The following is a 22339-nucleotide window of genomic DNA, read 5'->3' on the forward strand; positions in this document are numbered from 1 at the left end:
ATATAAGGCAATAAGTAGAATAGATCCAAAGTATGGGTTAACCTTTGTGCTGCTACTGATTTTTTTGAAAATAGTTACCTATACTTTACAAAAATAACCCCAGCATACACAGGCATAAACAGGAAGGAGTAGGCAAAATAGGGACGTATATTCAAACACTTACATATTTGGGTATGACTCTATCTCCCTTGAAAGAGAAAGAAGAGACATTTCTGCTGATTTTTGTATGGTACTTGTAGAGGTAGCTCAGTACTTGTTTTGGACAGGACATACAGCTTCCAATCTTTCACCACTTTCCTGTTCCTTAAGTCTGAATTTCTTTTCAAGATTAAATTGGTGCATTTAAAGGTGATATTAATCACTTAACTGCGACAGTGTCTTTGTCAATTCATTCTGTATTTTCGTAGCAATATCACTCAAACATCTGAGAAAACAAACCCATAATTGCTTCAGAAATTTAAGCAACCTTCTTCCAGGGAATGACTATGGGATGTTGTGAACGCATTATTTCCTGCTTCTTTACAGAGAAAAGTGTGGAAAGTTCCACAGGTTGACGGTTGCATGTTGAATTACAAGTACATGGAGTATGTGGAGACAAGTAGGAACCACTAATACTAAGCTCACCTTTGCCAAGCACTATTTAGTGAAATCAAAATGGTCGCTGAAAAACTCTGGTACTTTGGGCTTGGTGGGATTTGCAGTGTTCTATAAATATTCATGAACTAAAGAAGTACCCACAGGGAGTGTTTACATTTGAATAGGCCAATCAAAGGCAGGTGAACTCAAAAGCCCCAAACCTGGAAATTTCGTATTTAGAAAAGAATTACTGTGTGAAAACCTACTATGGCCGTAACATCCCTCAAGCCCCAGGAGGGAAGGGGCACTGGAAGGGAATTCAAAGTATTTTATTTTTTTTTTTGGTATTTAAACTTTGTTTGACATTGAAACAAAAGACTTGCGGGGAAACACTTTGAAGGTATGTCCTGAAAAAGCTAATGCATGAGTGCTTCCACCACGCTTCTTATGGTTGCTTCTCTGAGAAAATTTGCAAAGAAAAAAAATTCTTCCTTCAAGGGAAAGAAGTCTCAAGTCTTAGGAACACAGGTCTGAATTTTTTTAAGTCTTGGAAGACATGGAAAAATACTCAGTGCACATACTGGTGCACGCTAATATCCATACACCTATCTGAAACAGAAAGCACAGGGGTTCAGGAAAAAAAACATTCAAACTAATCACAGAATCATAGAATGGCTGGGGTTGGAAAGGACCTTAAGATCATCTAGTTCCAACCCCCCTGCCATGGGCAGGGACACCTCACACTAAACCATCTCACCCAAGGCTCTGTCCAACCTGGCCTTGAACACCACCAGGGATGGAGCATTCACAACTTCCCTGGACAACCCATTGCAGTGCCTCACCACCCTCACAGTAAAGAATTTCTTTCTTATATTCAATCTAAACTTCCCCCTTTTTAAGTTTTATCCTGTTGCCCCTTGTCCTATCGTGTCCTATTCCTGATAATACTTAATAATACTAAGTCCTTAATAAGTCCCTAATGCAGCTCTATGTAGTTCCCTCAAAACATAAGCATTGATTAAAATCCTAGTATCTCTCACACACGCCTTATTATCATCATCCTCGCCCTGGAGATGGAGAGCCCACATGGTTAAATGGAGCATGTTAGCACCTGACCTGGCAACTGAAGCCAGGAGTCTCCTTACTCCTAGGCCTTTGCTCTAACAAAAGTAGCCTGATTGCCTGCTAAACAGTAAGGCCAACATTATTGAACGTGGCACCTGTATTTAGGCATCAAAAGTATTTTGCTGAACGTTAAACGAGGCTATGGCTGCACAGCACCTATGCTTTTATCAAGGTTCCTAACTTCAGGCGCTTATGACCTGATTTCCTGATGTACTCAGCACCAGCATCTTCTTGCACTGGCCTTAACTGCATCTGGAGGTGCTCAGCACCCTCTCAGAAATAGGCCACTGAGTTTGAAAATGTTGGCCTAAAGCTTTGATTGTTAATTGGATTTCAGGTAGGCTTGTTTTTAAGAAAAGCTGACAAAGTTATTCCCTGCTGGCTCCTGGCCTTTGGGGCCTAGAAAGGCAGCATCTATGTTCCACTCCTCACCCTGAGAGTTTGGGGACCTAGAAACGCCAGAACTAATCTCCAATTTCACTTAAAAAAATGTTTTGAGGCCTTTTCTTTGTGAAGAAAACATCCTTGAAAATCTAACTTCACCCGCAGGTTTGAAAGTTTTGTCCCTGTTTTTGTGTAAAGAGTATAAATTATTCATTGCCTCCCCTGCTGTCATAGAAAGCTCACCATTGGGACCTGCATGATACACAGACTCAACTACTGTGGGGGCCTTGGCAAAACAATCCTATATGGAGGCAGCAGTGCCACTGCTGCTATGGATGATGCTATTCCCACACCAATCTCTTTCCCAGCTGGCCCCAGAAGGCCTCTGCCACAAGGAGACAACCCCAGCCCAGGTTAATTAGCAGTTTTCTCTAGCTGACCTCCAAATGAGAGAATATAGTGTTTGAATCCCAGCTCTGGTACTGTCTCCACCAAAGGTCTCAGTCAAGTCTTTTACTTCTTGAAATAGCCTAGAGCTTGCTTAGTTCTGCTCCGGCTCAGGTCAAGGGTATTTTAAGGCCACTTAAAAACATTGAGATATTTGAGAGCATTTTACAATGCAGAGATCTTTGGGAAGTTTAACCCTTAAAGAAATGAGGAAGAAACTGGAATATTTGTTTCAAAAATGCTAACCTTGGAACATGAAAATCTTCAAACTGAGCATCTGGAGAGGAATACACATAAAGCTACATAAAACTCCTGGAGACTCTTCTATGCTGCCTCTACCCCACTCTGCTTCATCTGCTTGCACCGGGAGCTGAGCATGTTCTCCTGCTGTTTCAAGTGACATGAATAACATCTGCTATGAGTGCTTCATTCTTTCTTTCATCCTTTCCCTGGGGAAGGAACTGTGTATTTTGCTTTGGAAGAGCTCTGTTGTTGTGGGTTGGGGTTTGGGGGAAGGTTTAGAAATCTACATGCAGGTACATGTTTATATGAGAAAAGGGAGTCTATAGCATCATCTCTAGGTGAACCCTATTCTTAAAAGCTTAAGTTGAGGACATTCATGGTAATACTCAGCTGCTGTGGAAGTCTCTTCCATAATCCCAGGCCTGTCTGTGGGAAAGTTCTAGCTCATGTCCAAACAAACTTCATCATTTTGATGAAAGCACTCAGAAAGAAGGGCTGTCAACTATGTGTTGTTATCAAATGGGAAGAACTTCTCAGGTGATCTCTGAGATATGCTGACAATATTAGGGATTGAGTCTTAGAGGACAATTGGACAAACATGGAGGAGAGCAGTGTAGACAGGAAGAGAGCAGGCTGAATATGCTCTTGGTCTCCTTTGCTACTGAGGACCAGTGCTGCAGCTCTCTGCATTAGCTGGAACATCCTACAGGATGATGGCTTCATGCCCAGGTATTCTGCGCTGATGGAGTCCAGACGGGAAGCAGCAAGGGCGTGAATCACTGAGGCCAGGTCCCTTTTGAACAGGATGGGAAACAACTGCTGATCCAATTATTTCTTGCTCTAGTTTTAATATCTGTAAAGTGGGGACACTTAACTACCACAGGGGCAACTAATTATTATCACAAAATGTGAACTAAATGCTCTAACTCACTAAAGATATAATTTTTGTACTGCACGTAATAGCCCTGAGAGGCCACGTAATCTTGGCTAGTATCATCTTCAGAACTATCCTCATTGATAAAACACTGATAAAACCTCTACAATTATTCAGCACTTCTACTGGACATTGGTACCTCTCTGACCCCACATCATCTGAAAAAAAATCTAAACTGAATCCATTCACTTTGGGTAACACCCCACAGAAGCGTCTCACTCCTCCCCACAAACACCATGATATGTTTTGTGGATTGCAGAAGTAAGACTAGGACTGGTAAGTTAAGTATTATGGATGATGGATGGAGAAGACTTAGTCATATCCATCCTGTACAGAGAACTGTATAGTCATACTCCAGGTGTGCAGTTGGAAGAGTTTCATCTTTTGGGCGCTATCTAGGCACCCTATAAATACACCTACGTTGCAGCTTCCTTATCTGATATCTACATGGGATATATTTCTGATTTAAAGATTGTTACAAGCCTATTTCTGAAAAGCCCTTATTATATTAAGCATGTTATATTAAAATCTTTCCATTCTAAAGAATTAACATTTTTAGGGACATATTTTTCAAACTCCATTTCAGAAATGTAAATACACCACATGCCTTTTGAACATGGAAGTATGAAAATTCAGTCTTAATTCACTCTTAAAACATACACTTCTGTTACAGAAGGTTTCTATTTGTTTCCTTCCTATGGATGTAGTATCTCCAAAAACTTACAGCTCATTCGATAGCTATGGAGCAAAAAGCCATTCAAATGTTGTGTCAAAGGTGGGAGATGGGTGAGCTATGGAGTTGATCTTAAAAGAATAAACTCCTGTAAAATCTCATTATTAATACATTGCAGGTTTGATTTTCAGGACTTGTCATTTACTCTCTGTTCTCACCAGTATATGGTCCTATGGGATTGTCTTGTATTCCTAACAGGAGTGTGGAGTGAAATCGCGAAAATCTCTAAAGAGACTTGGTTTTTGCATTGAGAAGACTGGTAATGAGGGAATAATAACTTGCCCAAGGTGAGATGGACATGGTATGTGGGGATTCTTATGTTCTTGTAGCCTACTCTTCCTGGAATAGGAGTCAGAAAATGCTAAGCAAAGAATAACACTGGGCCAAACACCAAGTTTAAGCATCATTATAATGCATTCATTTTCTTTATCCTTGAATTCATTCCCTTTAATTATGAGCTGTACTATGTGTATGGATAGGGTTTCAATCCTATTGTGTTCTGCTCTGCTCTACCTTGTTCATGTTCTTACTCTGCCCTACAGCCATAGAGTGCAGTCCATGGCTTCTAATCTGAGATGATAAGCATCTCTCATGCATGCGAAATGCACTTTAGATGCATGTTTAAATTAAAAGCAAGGAACCATTCCTGATAGAGAGAATAAATACACTGTTATGCTGCAAGCCCCAATACAGACCACAGTAATGTGAAAGGATAGAGAAACATAACCTGGAGGCTCATTGCCAAAGATTCTGCTGCTTCAGCGGGTAGATAGCCTGAACAAAGTGATGCCTCCTAGAATAGGTTTTAAATGAGAATGGGTTCGAGATCAATGTATTTTCAGCAAAAGCAGCTCCAAAGGTCAGTACCTACTGCTCTAAGTGCTTTGCTGCCCTTTCACCAGGCTGGGTGGATGATAACTGGAGGTAAAATCAGAAAGCCAGCTATCCCAACAAATAAATGCAAAAGGCATGATGCTGCTGCATATTTTTAAGCATAATGCACTCTCAACTGGGGTGGGGCTACCCAGGTTAATTAAAATAATAAACATAATTAATTGAGTAATAAAATGAATACCTTCTCCTTTTCACATGTTAAAATAAGCCAGGGAGAGGCTCTTTCTAAGGGCATGGAGATGTGCTCTATTAAGAGCCTTCTGCAGCATGGAATAACACACTGATTGTCACCTAGCCACCATGGAGCATAATTTGTTTCTCTGTAGCAACATGCTTTTCTGAGCCCTTCCCTGTAAGACCAGGTATCTCAGTTATGCTTAAGTTTTAATGAATTAGGCTTAGATGGAGAAAGCAAAATCATGCCCCCAGTCTTGGGCAGGGAAGAATTTTGAGTGAAAAAAACATGTGGTGGTATTAAAATAAAGAAGCTGAAGGCAGCTGCTTGGGATTTCACATCTTTTGAAATGGAAGTGTATTTTAGGCGGGACAGGCTATTAAGGAGGTGATTGTAGTACAGTGACACCTGGGCCTCTGCACGTTTTGCATCTTCAGAATTCAATTACCCATTCTCCCTTTTTAAAATCCAGTCTGAATTCTGCTGTTTAAAATAATTTCTACCCCCTTGCTCCTGTTTCTTTCTTTTTATAATTGTCTTTTGCTGTCTTTCGCATACCTGCACCTCTTCTCTTCCTGAGTTTTTTGTTCTGCTTGGTCTGTTTTTCTTTCTATTTTCTTTTTTTTCCTTTCTTTTGGTCTTTCTCTCTTACAATCTCTCCTTTCTCCTTGCAGAAACTGCTGATGTCCCTACTTCTTACTTCCTCATTTTGATTCCTCAGTGATGAACAACAGAATTTGTGGAAACTAGTAAGCCAAAAAGATTTCAATATTTTTTCCTGAAACAGCAGTTTCACCTTATTGGAAACACTTTGCAGAAAAAAACAGCAAGTATTTTGAAAAAAAAAAATTAACAAAAAAATCAAAGAAATGATTCCACAAAACCCATGCTGTGAAAGGAACACATACAACAAAATTAGTTTGTGACCTTTCCTCATTCCACTCAGTTTCTCCTTTATTTTCCCTGCAAGTCCAGTAAGTTCATATGCAGTCCAGACCATCTGCTGACTTCAAAACTCAATCTTGCCTCTTTCTATCCATCACTATCTTTGAATGTCTTTTTCCTAAACATCCAACTTTTCGTTTTCTTTTCCTTGTCTTATGCTTACACACTGGGTCAGAGCTTGCACTGCTTGTACAGGCAGTAAATGGAACAGATTTGGATCTATTAAAGATAGGGGAGAAATACTGCACAGGAACCTTGGAGTATTACAGGAATGGTACTGGAGGTACTACAGGAGCTCCCATGACCTACAGGTCCACCATGAAAGAGATAGGGAAGGCTATCGCAAAGACTTTATTGCATATTGTTTTCATGCAGAAAGAAACTGGGAAAGAGCAAATGCAGTGCAATAGATATAGATAACAATCTCTCACACAATGAATTCATGCATGGTTTAAATGTTGATTTAGTTTTTCTCCAAAGAAATATTTCATATCATCATTAGTATCAGGTTTTCAATGTGTAAAACTTGCAGTAAGCGAAATACTAAATGGGCATACATGTGCACATTCATCATTAGCTTTCTGCCTCTGCTGATAAGATGAAATCCAGCTCTGGTCCAAAGCAAAATTAATTGTGGACACCTCAGTTAAAGGACTTAAAGATGGGGACACATGTTATAAAAAACTTCTGAAAAACCTTAGGTGCTGAAAAATCTCTTCTTGCCTAATAAAAAGCACATGGCAGACAGTGTATAAAAGGCCTTACTGTACAAATATTTCTCCTTGTTCCATCCCTATAGACCATCAGTGACCCTGATTTTTTTTTATTTCTGTCAACCTATCTTAATATTTTAATATAGAGTAAAATAGTTCAGAAAAAATCTGCTGCTGCTGTTCCAAAGTATCACACCACACCAGGAATGGCACACCATCACTTCTCATTGCAAGACAAGCAGTGCAGAATGTTAGTATGTAGTAAATAATTCCTTCATTTAATTGTTTTCAGATCTTGTTCAATATTTATTGTTTTCCTCTCTGTCCTTCTGTTTACTGTTAGTAAACAGCACCATTACAGGTCTGACAGCACGCAAGAGGACAGTGTACCATTCATTTGACACTATTATTTTTTTCCCCCTATCAAGTTAGTATTTATGGGAAACGGACAGCATTCTTCACTATGAGGGTGGTGAGGCACTGGAACAGATTGCCCAGAGAAGTTGTGGATGCCCCATTCCTTTCAGTGTTTAAGGTTGGACGGGGCTTTGAGCAACCCAGTTTAGTGGAAGGTGTCCCTGATCACTGCACGGCAGGGTCTGACTAGATGCCCTCTTCTCTCTCCTCAAGAATATCTTGAGCTGCAACAACCTACAGAGCAAGAATTCAAAGGTGGGTCTCAAAATTCAGGTCTGTAGGAGGCAGCTTTCTACTGGTACCTTTTTGAAGCAGCATGGGTTGAATCACCTGTAATTTCTCTTTTCCTTCCCTCATTCCCATCATAATGATGAACAAGTATCAGAAAAGTTCATGGCAAGTAAAGCTTTGGACTCAGCTAGCAAATACATAATGCGATTATAATCCCCAGGTAACATTATTATAACCCCCAGGTAACAAGAATAGTACCTGCAGCTCTGTTTGGAAGAAGAACTTCTGTGGGCACTGTGTGCAGTCATAGATCTTGTCCTCTTGTCCATGGGCTGAGAAGATATGCTGCTGCAACTTGTTTGCTTGGACAAACACTGGAATATTAGACAAGCAACACTCATTTCACTATTTCATATTGCAAGTGAATAGTTTTTTATAAACAATTTCCCATTAACACTCAGCAATTCAAGGAGTAAAATTAGGCTGGTGCACTCTGATTTCACATTACACTGTTACTACAACCGGTATCAATGAACACTATCTACAAAGTGTGATCCTTCTTCTGAAATGAAAGAACTGGAACAGATGCCTTGTTTAAAAAAAAAAAAAAAAAGAAAAAAGACTTTAACAGGACAACCAATGAAGATTTCAAATCTAAAGAATTTAAAAGTGCCATTTTCTCTTCAGAATTATTTCTTCATGCTTAATGCACTTTGATTGAATACACAAAAACTTATTTCCTAGCAACCAACAGGTTTAAAATCATAGACGCCAAAGTCCTGTTTATTCTGTGTGCCTAAAGTTAAAGCTAACAAACAGCTCTGTATTTAAATGTGGTAATGCTGAAAATTATATCCCACAGCTACACTGGGGCAATGTCTATAAATGTGAAACAGAACTGCAGGTAAATTCTCTTTGGATACTTTAAGATCAACTCTGCCTACACACTGAATGCAAGGGTTTCAATAATATAAACATGTTCAATTTTAATGACTACAAAACAAGGCCCTAAGACTGTGTAACAGTTTACCTAGGAGACATACTATTAATAATTAAATTGTATATGCCAGAGGCAGTGTTTGGGTTGGCAGCACTGACTTCTGATGGATGCCTGGTGCACTGTGACCTAAAAAAGTTTGCATCTACAATATTAATCTGTATAGGCAGGAAAAGGATTTATTAAAGATGCTGGCATTTGACTTTGACTCCATTCCTAATCATTAAAATTATTCTAATTGCAAGGCAACAAAAACCATCAGAATATTGTTCTTCTGAGTCATACATTTTAATCACATTTCTCATTACCCTGAAAAAAAAAAAAGATCAGATTCCATTTTCCACATAAAACTTATATTGGTGATTTTTACTTCTTGTTATTATTCTAGCAAGACATGCTGAAATAATTTAATAGCATATTGCTAATAAAACACCATTGTTTATGATTAATGCCTGATGTCTATTTACCCCATCAGCAAAAAGACAAAAGTGTTTCACACAGACTGGAATCGACTTATCTCCATACTCTGTAACACGTTTCACAAGGCTGCTGGCTTAAAAATTACAGATTAGTTTTATCAGGGATCTTGTTCACAAGCAGAACCATGAATGGGTACTCCTTACATATGCCAGTTTTTATATGGCATTTACAAGTCCCCCAAACTTGGAAACTGAAGACTCATGGCATTATGCTAAAAAGAAAACACCTCATAATGTGTACACAAAGACCAGGGGAAAAGGGGGAAAAGAATAGTAGAATCAGTAATAAAACTGAAAGAACAAACAACAAAATGCCTGCCTGAAAAAATTATTGAACACAGACGCGTAACAGGCGAACTGTTTACCGCACTACTATCCATGCTCCGACATTACCATGACAAGCTGTGCAGTGAAGACGAACTATGTATTTCTTTAATTTTATAACCCACAAAAACGTGTGAAACCTGAACACAGTGAGGTAATAATCATCACCAGCCACTGTATCTGAGAGATGAAAACTTCAGTTTTCCTCTGTAGCATGCACTTAGGTTTTATTGGGAGGGGAGCTGCCAAACAAAGAGAAGTAAAATGAAGGTATTAAAGGATCTATTTGCCTATCAATGAAAATCCTTCACTCCCATTAATGGAGAACAGAAACCTTGAATGGCTTCCAGAATTAGCATGCCATTGATGTGAGAATACCCAAAGTGTGTTTTGTCATGTTTGTGATTATCTTTGATTTTCATCTTGTAAAGCAAAATTGGGCATGTAAGCTACATATTAACACTTATGTTTTAGGTTATCATTTTACAAAATGTTTGATTAAGAAGCCCTTAAAAAAACTCACAACAACTCTGTAGGCATCTTTTTAATGTGCTTTCATTTCCAACAACAGCATTTTTCTGTTCCTCATTATGGCCCAAACACTGCAGTGCTTAGCCCCACTGGGTCAGGTTATTTTCTCACTTGGGTTTTACTACTGAATAACACCACTGACTTGGGGAGGATTATTCCGCACTTGGACTTCTGTCAGGGGAGAGCAGAACTTGACTTGTGGCAAGACAGCATGGTTTGCTTTCTAAAGCACATTACAAGGGTGTTTCTTCCCACCACAAGCCAACAAACACGTGCAAGCAGGCTTTCTTACATGATCAGAGGAGAATGCTGCAGTGCACAGACTATGCCTAGCAGCCCTTGCCCGCGGGGCCAAGTTCTGCTCTGAGTTATATCGTTTTAGATGAAACATCTGTAGCTTTAAAGCACAAATTTATGGGCAGTTTTAACCTCGGCAAGTTTGGAACATAAAGGTAATGAACACGACACCATGGAAGGTAACAGACTATCAGTTCTATAATTATAAACCCCACAAACTTCCGATATAAAGAGCCAGAAATGCAGTTCTTACAGATGGATACCTGACCTTCTAAGGAGCCCAGCTTCTTAAATGATTTGTAATCAATATTACTAATGAGCACAAATGTAATGTTCCCCCCTAAAACCGACCTAAAGCTAGCACATGACACAGAGATAAATGGAGTTCTGCAAGTGCAAGCTAAGGGCATGACAGGGGCGAGTAGTGATGGCCTCCTACCTGTAAAGCACACTGGGCATTTGAAGGTGCCCCCCATGCCTTCAAAGCTGTGCTCGATCAGGTGGCACTGAAGCTTGGCAGGAGAGTCGAACGTCTGATTGCAGAGTTTGCATTCATGGTTCAGTCCTTCATCTATGGAGAAATCGAAGAAAAAGTGAAATCCACCACAGCCCAAAGAGCAAGTCCAACACAATGTATGAACATAAGAGACTTTTTGATTTCCTAAGCTCAGGAAACTGTATGTCCCTCAGCACCTATGGCTGCTAAAGTGTTTTCTCACCTGGAAGGTTTTAGAATGCACAAAGCTTAACTGGACATTAAAAACATATTTTCCACATACAGTTAGCAACAAACAGGAATGTAGAGCATTAGGCTTCAGCAGGAAATGATGAGTAGGACCTGAAACATCATCCCTTAGTAAAGCCACCCAATCACAACCTCGTACATTTGCAAAACAGCACGTGAAGAATTTAACACTGATCACACATCATTCATCTACCATGGGTAAGAACTGCAAACGCACACATTTTTGGCACTCTGGCTGACGTGGGGTTTCTCGTAACCACGTTTCCAGTCCCAAGGGCATACACAAAACACTTTGCAAGCTGCAGGATTTCCCAGCTCCCTTTCTGACAACCCCAGATTTTTTTCCCCCCTTTATTTGCATTTCTCCTCTTAACAGCTCAGAAAAGTCCCTGTGTGCCTCTTGACGCAGCTTTCCCGTCAATGTCCTGCAGCTTTAAAACCCTTCCCGCTCCCTGCTGCTTGTTCCTCTGCTTCCTCCCATTGTCCTCTGAAGGCCGGCTGGTGCTTGGCACCAGGTTCCCTTCCTGAGGGTGCTGCAGGATTCATCCACTCCGCCATGAGGGCAGTCAACGGCTGTCCTACTTAGAAACAGTTGCTAGGTAAGAAGTGGCTTCCAGCCCTGCTGCAGAGGCCTCAATTCCCACAGCGCCGCTTAGAAAAGGTCCTTCTGTATGTCACCGGTGTGCTACACGAGTAGCATTGATCTCGCAGGTAAATACTGTATCTGATTATTAAGAATCAAGGGGGAATAAAACGCTTGGCGACTGGCACAGCTCCCTGCCATTTCTCAGGTGGGAAGGAATGATTTAGGAGAGCGCCCTACCCACCCCAAACACCTAAATGCTGTACTGCCTGCAGTGATTAGTGACCTGTAATGACGGGTGTTGTGGTTGCTGCAGACGGTAAGAGCAGAGACAATGTTTTGCAGCTCCACGCAACAATCCTTCCCACCCATGTAAAGAAAACAAGACACGGTGCTTGTGTGGCCGAGTGGGGCCACACGTCTGCTCAAAATGATCCCTACTATCTTACCAGAATTGAAATAAATTCAGTGGTAGCCCTCAGCTTTCACTTCTCGTTAGTCCTAAAGCTAAATTTAGTCTTCATATAAGTCATGGCATCTTCAGCAAAGGGTGGGAGTTTGTGGGCTTTAGACAGTGCAAGCTTAAGCCAGAGAGTGGTGGCCGTTCTGCAAGGTGGGACTACTTAAAACTGCTGTCATGTGCTTATTCTACGAAGTGTCAGAGCTCTTTATACTGAGAAAGTAGGGGGCAGATGAAAACCAACAAAGCCAAAAGATTTACACAAAATCAGGTTGGGGTGGCAGCTGTCTTCTTTGGAGTAAACAGGTAAAAAAACACTGACTACAGAAATTTCTATCCTGACAACAGCCAGCAACTGGGGAGCTCTCTCCCCACCAAACGCCCAGCTCTCATAATGTTCTTATATACAGCACCTCCACTGGCTTTCGTGGTAAAACTGTGTTCGTCATGCAGTGACTGTGAGAGGAATGTAGAACCCCATTTTGGGTCTTTAAAATGGCCACATTGGTGTGTTACCATTTTTTTATTTCTCCTGTCTTCCTGTCAGTCTTAGTGCAACAGAGTGGTGCCTCAGCTATAGACAGACATGGCCAAACGCTGCTCACACAACAAACCGTACACTTCCCCTCATCCTCTACCCAATCCTTCATTAAAGCAGTGCTTGATGTTACTGCCTACCTCCACATGCTGCAGACCTATCATAAGAGTGGGAAATGGGGTAGGTGACACCTTCTCATCGGGGAGGTGACACCTTCTGTAATTCTTCATGGATAAATTAGCAACCACTTATCAAATATATGCTAGCTATTTCCTTACAGGAAAAAAATTAGTGGATTCCAAAAGTTGCCTTGGACTTGGGGTTTTCCACCATCACTGACAAGCCCTTCAAGTATGTTCTGCTCTTCCTACTGCTGAAAGAAGGAAAGTATGGTCTGCGCGAGCACCGTCAAGGGGAGTGTGAGGGTAAAGAACCTGGCATGAACTAGTCTGTACATCTAAGTGGGGTGGCTGCATGCTGTCCTCACCTCACAGGCAGCAACCCACAGCTGTGGGCAAAGCTGCAGAACGGCATACTAAAAAGAGGCAAAAGGCTCAACAAACCATAGATAAATGCCTCTTCTTTCCTGAACTTGCATATCAGTTATGAGGAATGTAGACTGCCACAAGTGATTGTATCATTTCTCCTACATCTAGATCATTGCCATGGTCATTACCAAACAGATAGTTCTGAAGACAGGGCAAGTCCCCACAAAGGGTAACTACAAGCTAGACAGCCTGTAGGGTAAAGTTTCTTCATCAAACTGTTTGTGCTGATACACACAGTCAAAGCAATTAGGACAAAGGGAGCTCCATCTAAGGATCTTCCACATGTCAAGGTGAAAATAATCGATGACAGTTCTCAAGTCAAAGACTTACTGTTGGCAAAGTGTAAATGAACCACGCTAATCATTCTTGAGAATGGGAACACTGAACAGAGAGTTCTTCAAACATTCCAAGGGAGAAAGACTTCCTAAAAAGAAACTCTCTTACATGGAGCTACAGAAGACAGAGATGGCTTTTTTGTCTTTCCATTACATTAGCTAATGAGGAAAAAGTAGGAAGAAAGGCATGCACTCCTGATGCTGAAGCAAAACTAATTTTAGCTACACAGTATTTGCAATTGTTTAAGAAGAACTGAACCCCATTAAATGTGACCCTATTGTATTTCCAATATCACCCAGATCCAAGGTAATCTCCTGGTCAGAAACATCAAAACCACTTTGATTACTGTGTGTTGCAAATCTGCTTTTCCTAAAGGCTTATAAACAGGGTTTGAAAAATCCCCTCACCCACTCGCCTGGGGCAGATAGGAAACTTCCCCAGGCAAAAGGCATCAATTTGTGCAGAATCTAAACTTTCTCTTAAAAATAAAACGTTTTTAGTCTCCTAGTTCTAAAGACTGCATTTAAAATATGACTACATTCGTGTAACTACTAGAATAATATTCTTCCTAAATCCCACTTGTCAGTCACTGTTCCCATCACACTTTTTTCCATCCATTTTGTGCACGTCGCCTGCTCTGTGCTACGTCCTCGGAACAAAGGGCAAGGTTCCAGTCCTTGAATTCAAGAACGTGATTCCGGCATGATTTAAATTTAAGGGAGACAGATAAAGTCACAGTAGTGGCAGAAGAGCCAGGAGTGCTGGGTTCCATTCCAAACTCTGACACTGACTTACTCTTACCACCTTGGCCATGACAGTTTTGCCTCTGTTTCTGAGACTACCCATCTTTAAAGAAGAGGTGTTAATTTTTAATTTCTACTTTAATAGGCTGACCTAATTAGGATCCCTTAAGACTCTTAATACAACTGGGACAATGGAACTTGAGGGGAGTCCAGGACTACCTACCATAGACAGAAGACCCAGAATCACTGCCATCTGCCTTTGAGAAGCTTTAAGATAACATGTCTGGGCACATAACTGCCTGCTTGCTTGGGTCACATAGCACTGCAGAAGGATGATGGAACAAGGCTTTGTCTGCGTGCTCTGCTCTCCACAGAGAATTTAAAAGCAGAGCCAACATTTTATCTCCCACTGGCAAGAAAGAGCCAGGGTGTGGCAGCTTTTGCAAAGGTGCCAGATGAAGAAAGAGGATGCAAAAGGCTCTGTTTACAGGCTGGCCTCTATCTAGCTCTTCATGTTTAGCAAACAGTTTGATAGGGTACTGTGGAAGTGCAAAGTATGATATCATTAATAAATAAAGGGCCGGTGAAATGTCACATTTTCAGTTTCCATTTGGGATAAATCTGAAATGCAGTGGAGTGTCAGATACAGTCCAAGAGGCTCCCCTTCCCTGCAGAACAGAGCTACTGCTCTTTGCTCTTACTCAGGTTTAAAAAAAAAAAGGGGGAAAAAAAAAAGTGCTGAACAGCTTTAAAAAATTCAATCAAAATAATCTGCTCTTTGGAAAGGTGGCGGCTGACAGTAATTGGAAAATACTGTCTGACTCATTTATTAAAGTGAGATTCAGAGTCAATTGATTTAATAACCATTAGAATATTCTATTAAGGATATAATAGGGTTGCACAGCCCTATTTTTTATTAAGAGTTATAGGTAAGAAATAAGCAATGCTATGGAATTTTAGACAACTGCTGTATGGATTAGACTAAAAATATGGCTTGCAAAATAGGTATAAAAGCAGCAACTATCAGGAGGAGGAATAGGAAAATACATTACAGTGCAAATGAATTAGCTGAACGATGAAAAAGAAATGAACCTTTAATATAAAGCCTGCACTTTTCCAAATCTAACAGAAAACTATGCACTGCATTCCCTGATGTGGTACATCGTAAAACAAGTCAGCACGTCCTTCACATTACAGATCCAACAACTCCATAAGGAAGACAAGAACAAAGTACTCACTGTACAGCACAGAACTGCTGCTTAATGCTGCTCTTACATGGTTAGGATATGAGTTTGGACATGGTTAAGACCTCAGAACATGGATAAAGATGCTTTACCCACTGCTGGTAGACAAATGAGTTCTATGCATGCAGAATTTCTGCATAAGTAAATTACTTTCCATTTGTAATCTTTATTCAGATAGTGGGAAAATGTAAACATGAATCAATTCTAAATAAATGCATTTAATATTCATATAAATGTTTAATATTTACACAAATATTAAATGTTTCAGTGGGGGTAGGTAGATTTTAATTGAGGTGCAGTCCATTACCTCAGCAATTAACTTGATAACCAGCTATAAAAGCAAACAAAATCAGTCCTTGCACAGAGCATACACTCACATTTGGGGATCCTCTGTCTTCGAATAACTTGCATGGCAGGCAAGATCCCTCCACCCTCACCCTGACTTGAGGCAATGCATTGGATGGCCTGGCCCAATTTGTGCAACCAGTTCAATGCACAACTCATTCATTTCATGGAAGGCCCTGACTTTTCAATATACACTTTAAACAAGTGAAACCCTTTAAGCAGCCTCTAGACCATGTCCCATGTTTATGCTTCTTGCTTTTCAACAAAAACAAAACTAGAGCAGCTACAAGCAAGTGTTCACTAGCTGACTTACACGCAGCTGTTAAGTTGGTAACCACTGGGGGCCCTCTTATATTGTCTGATCAACACTACAGCCATTACCGAGTACCAATTTGTAACAGTTTATAAGTAAGTCTTTCTCTTATTCACCCTTGAGATTGTCCAGCAGGGTTCTTCTGCCTTTTACTCTGAATAAATCTATAGGCAAAAGTCCAAAGATGATGATATCCTCGTGGTAACTCATCACGAGGCTGGGTCCATGCTTAAAAGCATCTGCTAAGAAGTAGTGTAAACTCTGCCCTCCACACACAACACAGGAATGAAATGGCCTGCAGTCCCTGTATTGTTTTCAGGCCTCCACATTCAATGTGTTTTCTTGGTACTTTTTTTTTCCCCCAAGCAAATCATGCCTCTAAATGAATTTCTCCTTCTTCATATTACTTCCACTCTTCCCCAAGTTAATTTTGCAGCACATATTTATAAGCCAGAGACCTGAGGAGTATGGAAGAAGCGCCACTGACGACAGCTACCCCCTTGGCTACTACATCTCACACTGGAAAGTGGGGAAGGGCAAAATACAGCGTACACCGTTGTAATTTGCAGAGTATACAGCCATCCATGCTTCCTAGCTTACAGTGCTGCGTTTGTCTGCATCTTTTTAATTCTACTGGCCACACACTCATCAGCCTCTCCATGCCACTAGAGGCAATCTCATTCATGCTCAAAATTCTTAGGGTCCACTATAGCAAGCAAGTGCATGACAAGTATCCTCTCCTGCTAAGGAACACACAGCACCTCAACCAAGCCTGGAAGCTGTGCCTGAAGTCTCCAGCCTCATGTTCAAAATGTCTCCCTGTTTGTAATAGCACTTCTGTCATTTTCAATTTCTCAAACATTATCACCCCCACCCCGAAAAACACTATCCACCACGGTGTTAATTTTGGAAGCTGAGATGCAAAACATGGGAACATAGTGATAAAGAAAGAGAGGTAGTAAAGGCAAAGAAAGCACACAGCTGGAATTTGCAGCAGGAAAAAGAATACAGCTGGAATTTACAGGCATGAGAAGAACCTGACATGGAAACTCAGGGTTTTTTTAAAGTCTTAACAAATGGTTCAATCCTGATGGCACAGGATGGAGGATTGCACAGAAAGACAGAAGTACACCTGCAGTGTCTAGGGAAGATCACCACGTTCGAAGCAGGAAGGTTAGGGAAAGGAACTATCTTCCTCACCCTCTTGGAACCATTTTCCTGCATTTCCCTCTTGTGCCACACACTACCACTCACATAGGCAGGGCTGCACAGTGTTTACTCTTAATGCTGCTTTTAACTGAAATAATGATGTTAGCTCGAGACTTGAAAACTCAGAACATCAGGCTGCAACCTGAGCAATGTCTCTCCCCTTGCTTTTTTCGAGCAGAAAAAGAAAGCAAGCTCAAAATGATCTTTGGGCAATGTTCTGAGGAAGTGGACAAGACGTAAGTAACAATCCCAAACTCTTGAGTCACCAAAAAACTGTAGCCTCCCAAGGAGAAAGCTGAGACCAGGCCATGACTCTGCCTTGAAAGGTACTTGCCAGCATGAGAAGGAAGAGAATGGCATCTGAACTGGCTCCCAGTAGCACTAGGTAGGAAGCTTTATTCAACATAGAGGGAATAAATCCTACAGCCTTCCGCAGTGATTGCTAAAGTGACAGCGAAGGGTGCTGATTGATGGAGTGACAAAGAGCTGGGATCCACCTCCTCAATTAAAGCAAAAGTTCATCTCTCCAGGGCCAGATTTTGAAATTAGATCTGCTTAAGGGAAAGCCAGTCTACTGCATCTTTCATTCCACTGTATTTTCGTCTGAAGCAAGGGATGCATTTCACTTCACCAACTGTTCACTTTTTTGCTTGGTTGCACTCACTTTGGCTGCTTGTAAGTGAACTCTTCTTACCACATGTGCCTTGTATGTTCTATTAAAGCCACAAATTGTCTGGCTTTGGTGAGGTTGGATGAAAATAAAAGAAGGACAACTGGCAGGATCTATTTCTTAATAACTGTCATGTTTTCACCTCAAGTAAGAATGATTTAAATACAGCAAATGCCCTCTCCATCAAAGAACAGCATTTTCTGGACAACTGGCTACCGGGAGAGAGTTCAGGAATTCAGCAACAGGGCTATTCACCAACTGATGGGACATGCATAATTTGCTACTCCTTGTCTGTAACTGCACCCGAAAAACTAAGTATTAAAATTTGCGCGAAAAAAAGGTCTGTGTTGCATCACGTAGCTATACACATTACAAGGTTACAGTCCATCACTGAAATAAAATCCCATGTGGCAGAGCTTATTTTGGAAACAATTTTACCATGGGATATAAAAAGAAATTTAAACCGGTAGGAATAAGCTGAGTGGTGTGAGTTATTTGTAGATAGATGATCCAGCTCAATGCTTACCTTTTCAAAAAGCACTTAGTGAGCGCTGATTAAAAACTTGGAGACAGATCCTTCAAACGCTGGCATGACTAGCTCAGGGGAGCAGGTCTCCTGTTTTGCTAGGTCTTGCCTAGAACTTCTGTGGGACTAAATTCCGCCAGTGTGCAAAGTTAAACCCCCCATCCTTGAACTGCACAGTTTATCTTTACATCTGCATATTACAGATAAATAAACCAAACCCCAGAGTTGTGAAATGTCTGTTTTCCCATCTCATGCAAAGAATGATACTCTCGCACTAAATTCCAGTGCATGAAGAATCAGGCCCTGCTTAATCTGCCCATCATTATGAACACAGTGTCAAAATTAAGGTCATAGAATCATAGAATAGTTAGGGTTAGAAAGGACTTCAAGATTATCTAGTTCCAACCCCCCTGCCATCGGCAGAGTCACCTCACACTAAACCATCTCACCCAAGGCCTCGTCCAACCTGGCCTTGAACACCGCCAAGGATGGAGCATTCACAACCTCCCTGGGCAACCCATTCCAGTGCCTCACCACCCTTACAGTAAAGAACTTCCTCCTTATATCCAATCTAAACTTCCCCTGTTTAAGTTTTAACCCGTTACCCCTTGTCCTGTCACTACAGTCCCTGACGAAGAGTCCATCCCCAGCATCCCTATAGGCCCCCTTCAGATACTGGAAGGCTGCTATGAGATTTCCACGCAGCCTTCTCTTCTCCAGGCTGAACAGCCCCAACTTTCTCAGCCTGTCTTCATACGGGAGGTGCTCCAGTCCCCTGATCATCCTCGTGGTCCTCCTCTGGACTTGTTCCAACAGTGAGTTTTTCTTTGTTCTCTTCCACGAGCTCTTAGCCTGTTTCTTTCCGAGGAGAAAGTTTTTTGGACCAAACCTTCTCTAGTAAAGTCAAATTACAATTTGAATGGCTTAGCAATTGCCTGAGCGAAGTGGTTATTAACAATTTAATCAAACTGCAGGGGGAAAAGGGTAATAAAAATGTCACATTTGTATTCAGAAGAATTAGGAACAGTAAAATATAACTAAAACTTTTGTGCTTTTTAGCAGTGTTCATTCAATATCAATATTTTTGTTCACTGTGTAGGCTGCAGTTTCTTTTTCTTGTTCTTGCTTTCCGGTTGGAGAACCAGGTTTCTCTGCTATATATGATGTTAAATGCCTACTAGTAATGACCACTCCTTTGGGACTTCTAGAACCGGTGGAAGCACAGGTATATCTGCTTCCAAGTTTTGCACTAAGAAACCACAAACTGTTAAACTAGAAGAGGATATTTCATGTTGCATAAGCTAAATGTAACCTGTTCTAAATTTAGGGGTACTGGGAAAACATCTTGCATGGAGATAATCAAAGTGTCAATATTAATACTACATCACAGAGCACCAGCAGTAGAATTTACGTTTTGTACACAACTCTCATCAGATATTTCTTTTGTTCTGAATATAAAGTAAGGGTCAGAGTTGCCTTCCTTCTTTTGGCATGAGGCCAGTAGATGCCTGGAAGATAAAGCCTCTAAATGCTGAAATGCTGTTTATCAGATGTATAATGAATTGCCTGTTTACTCTTATGGGAAGGGGAAGAAAAAAGGAAAATGGAGGAAAAAACTAAGAGTAGGATAAGATAGGATAGAATGGGATGGGACAGAAGAGAAAGGAAGGGAATGATAGGGGTTTCCTGTATTACTGGATATTTGAATTGATATAATGAAGAAACAACAGTGCTTCTCATATTTCCTAAGGTATTATTGATATTTTTTTTCCAAAACTGAATGCCATGATATAAGTCAAAGATTATTTGCCATCTTCTTACGTAGGTGAGGGACACTTTTAAATGAGCAGCAATTGTTGAGATATTGATCCAGCTCTTAAGCTCATTTAGGGGTGTATCAGCTTCCTGTTTTCTTTCCTTTTAACCTCCATCTCCTCACCCAGGCCCTCAGGAAAATAAGGGAGGAAGAAGCAGTTCAGGCTGTTAGGGCCCTCGGGTCTGTGCTGATAACTGGGTATTTAATTAGATTCTTTTCACCCCAGCAAACTGCTTTGCCAGTTAGGGAAGATCTGCTTGTACGGCAATGTACTAAAATGATAAAGCTCAATTTAATATAAAGAATTATTTATATTTCTCATCTGACTTAAGTTTGCTGTTTTATGTAGAAAAGTATGAGAAAGCCCAGTGTTAGTTTGCACTAACCTTTTCCCATGTCTCTCTTTGATCCTGCTATAAAGCAAGCAAACAGCTTTTGGCTCACATATCAAAAAAGGACCAGACTTCGTTCTAAACCTACCCCACTCTCCTTCCCACTTTCTCTGCTGGTACTAAGACTTCACACTGAGCTGAACAAACAGCTGCTGAGATTTCTATATTAAAAGTTGTTCGTTTGTGAGTAAGAGAATAATGAAGGCCAATTAGGTATTTTTCCTCTATTTGTTCCATGTTTGGGTTTTTGCTTTTTCTTTAATTCTAATTCCCTCTTTTACAGATATATTCCAACTCTTCATCAAACCTAATTCCTCACTGAAGCAAAGATACCGTTTCCCAATATGGTACCAATTGAGGACTGGTACCTAAGAGCATCTCCCTGCTCCAGTGAACTTTTCGGTAGCAGAATGGCAAAGTTATGAGCATGAAATAACAAGGGCAAAAGAGGAAAACTAACGGAGTAGAAGGAACAGAATTGGCTGAAAAGAGATGCATTACTGACAGGAAAAGGTTGGTTGGGGAAAGAGAGCAGGCATAGTAGCAATGACAAAGAAAAAAAGGGGTAGGCTGAAAAGTCTGATGGAGGAGAAGTGAGCAGAAGCAGGGCATGAAACCTTGCTGGAGGCTAAGAGGTGCAAGCAAGTCTTGATTTAACCCTCATTCAGATTTCACTGAAGAAATGCAGAAAAAGCATACATTTCCAGACAGAGCTTGAGTAATTTAATGCAGCTGCAATGGCAATAATGATAGATGTATTTTTACAGCCAAATGTCTCAAGCCAACAATGTTACCACTCTATAATTAATAACAGTAAGCAATTAAAAAGAACAGCAGGTTACAAGTATCAGGCATCAAACTGTATTACCAAAACAAAAATACAGCACTATTATGAGAACAAGAAATGTATAGGCTGTCAGGTCAGTGTATATCCTCTCTAGATAACACATACATCTGCAGAAAAATGTGGTGTGACATTAAATGACTATGAGTTGATTAACATCAATGAAAAACAAAAAAACACTTGTAAGACTCCGAGGAAATCTGATATGCGATATGAAAAACATGCCTGTAACAGCAAGAGAGAGGTGGCTGACCACTGTAAAGCAACACCCTTTTGCTAAGATATACTCTAATAAATAACCTACAAGACTGCATTTGTTGGCTGAAATATTCTCCAAAAGGCCCATTGAGTTTTCACTGTGTGCGAGTTTAAATAAGAAGAGGTAGGAGAAAAAAGAGGAACCCAAGAAGAAAAGCACACTTAGCTAAACCACACTTAGCAGGAGCGGGATAGAGGGGGTGAAGAGACAGAAGGTTTGATGGGGTTTTGCTGGGTTTTCTCCTCTCCCCTTGCTTGGGCTACTGCCAAATTCGCTTTCTCCTTCACACCCATCCATCTTTCACCTATTTCCCTGAAATGCAC

General features: G+C 40.7%; 1 protein-coding gene across 11 annotated transcripts in view; it reads right to left on the reverse strand.

Annotated features, from left to right (window-relative positions):
- The window catches only part of ZNF521 (zinc finger protein 521), a 236040-nt gene that overhangs the window by 19778 nt on the left and 193923 nt on the right, over positions 1-22339 (reverse strand). For 10 of the 11 annotated variants that reach the window (XM_065668152.1, XM_065668142.1, XM_065668145.1 and 7 more), the window contains 2 exons: positions 10885-11016; positions 8076-8191 (listed from right to left, as the gene is read on the reverse strand). In XM_065668152.1, coding sequence (XP_065524224.1) covers positions 8076-8191; positions 10885-11016 — 248 coding nt within the window. Of the gene's footprint in view, positions 1-8075; positions 8192-10884; positions 11017-22339 lie in introns of those variants that run through there. The other variant, XM_065668151.1, reaches the window with a different exon arrangement.

This window comes from Lathamus discolor, chromosome 2 (assembly GCF_037157495.1).
Source record: "Lathamus discolor isolate bLatDis1 chromosome 2, bLatDis1.hap1, whole genome shotgun sequence".
In the NCBI taxonomy this organism is placed as follows: domain Eukaryota; kingdom Metazoa; phylum Chordata; class Aves; order Psittaciformes; family Psittacidae; genus Lathamus; species Lathamus discolor.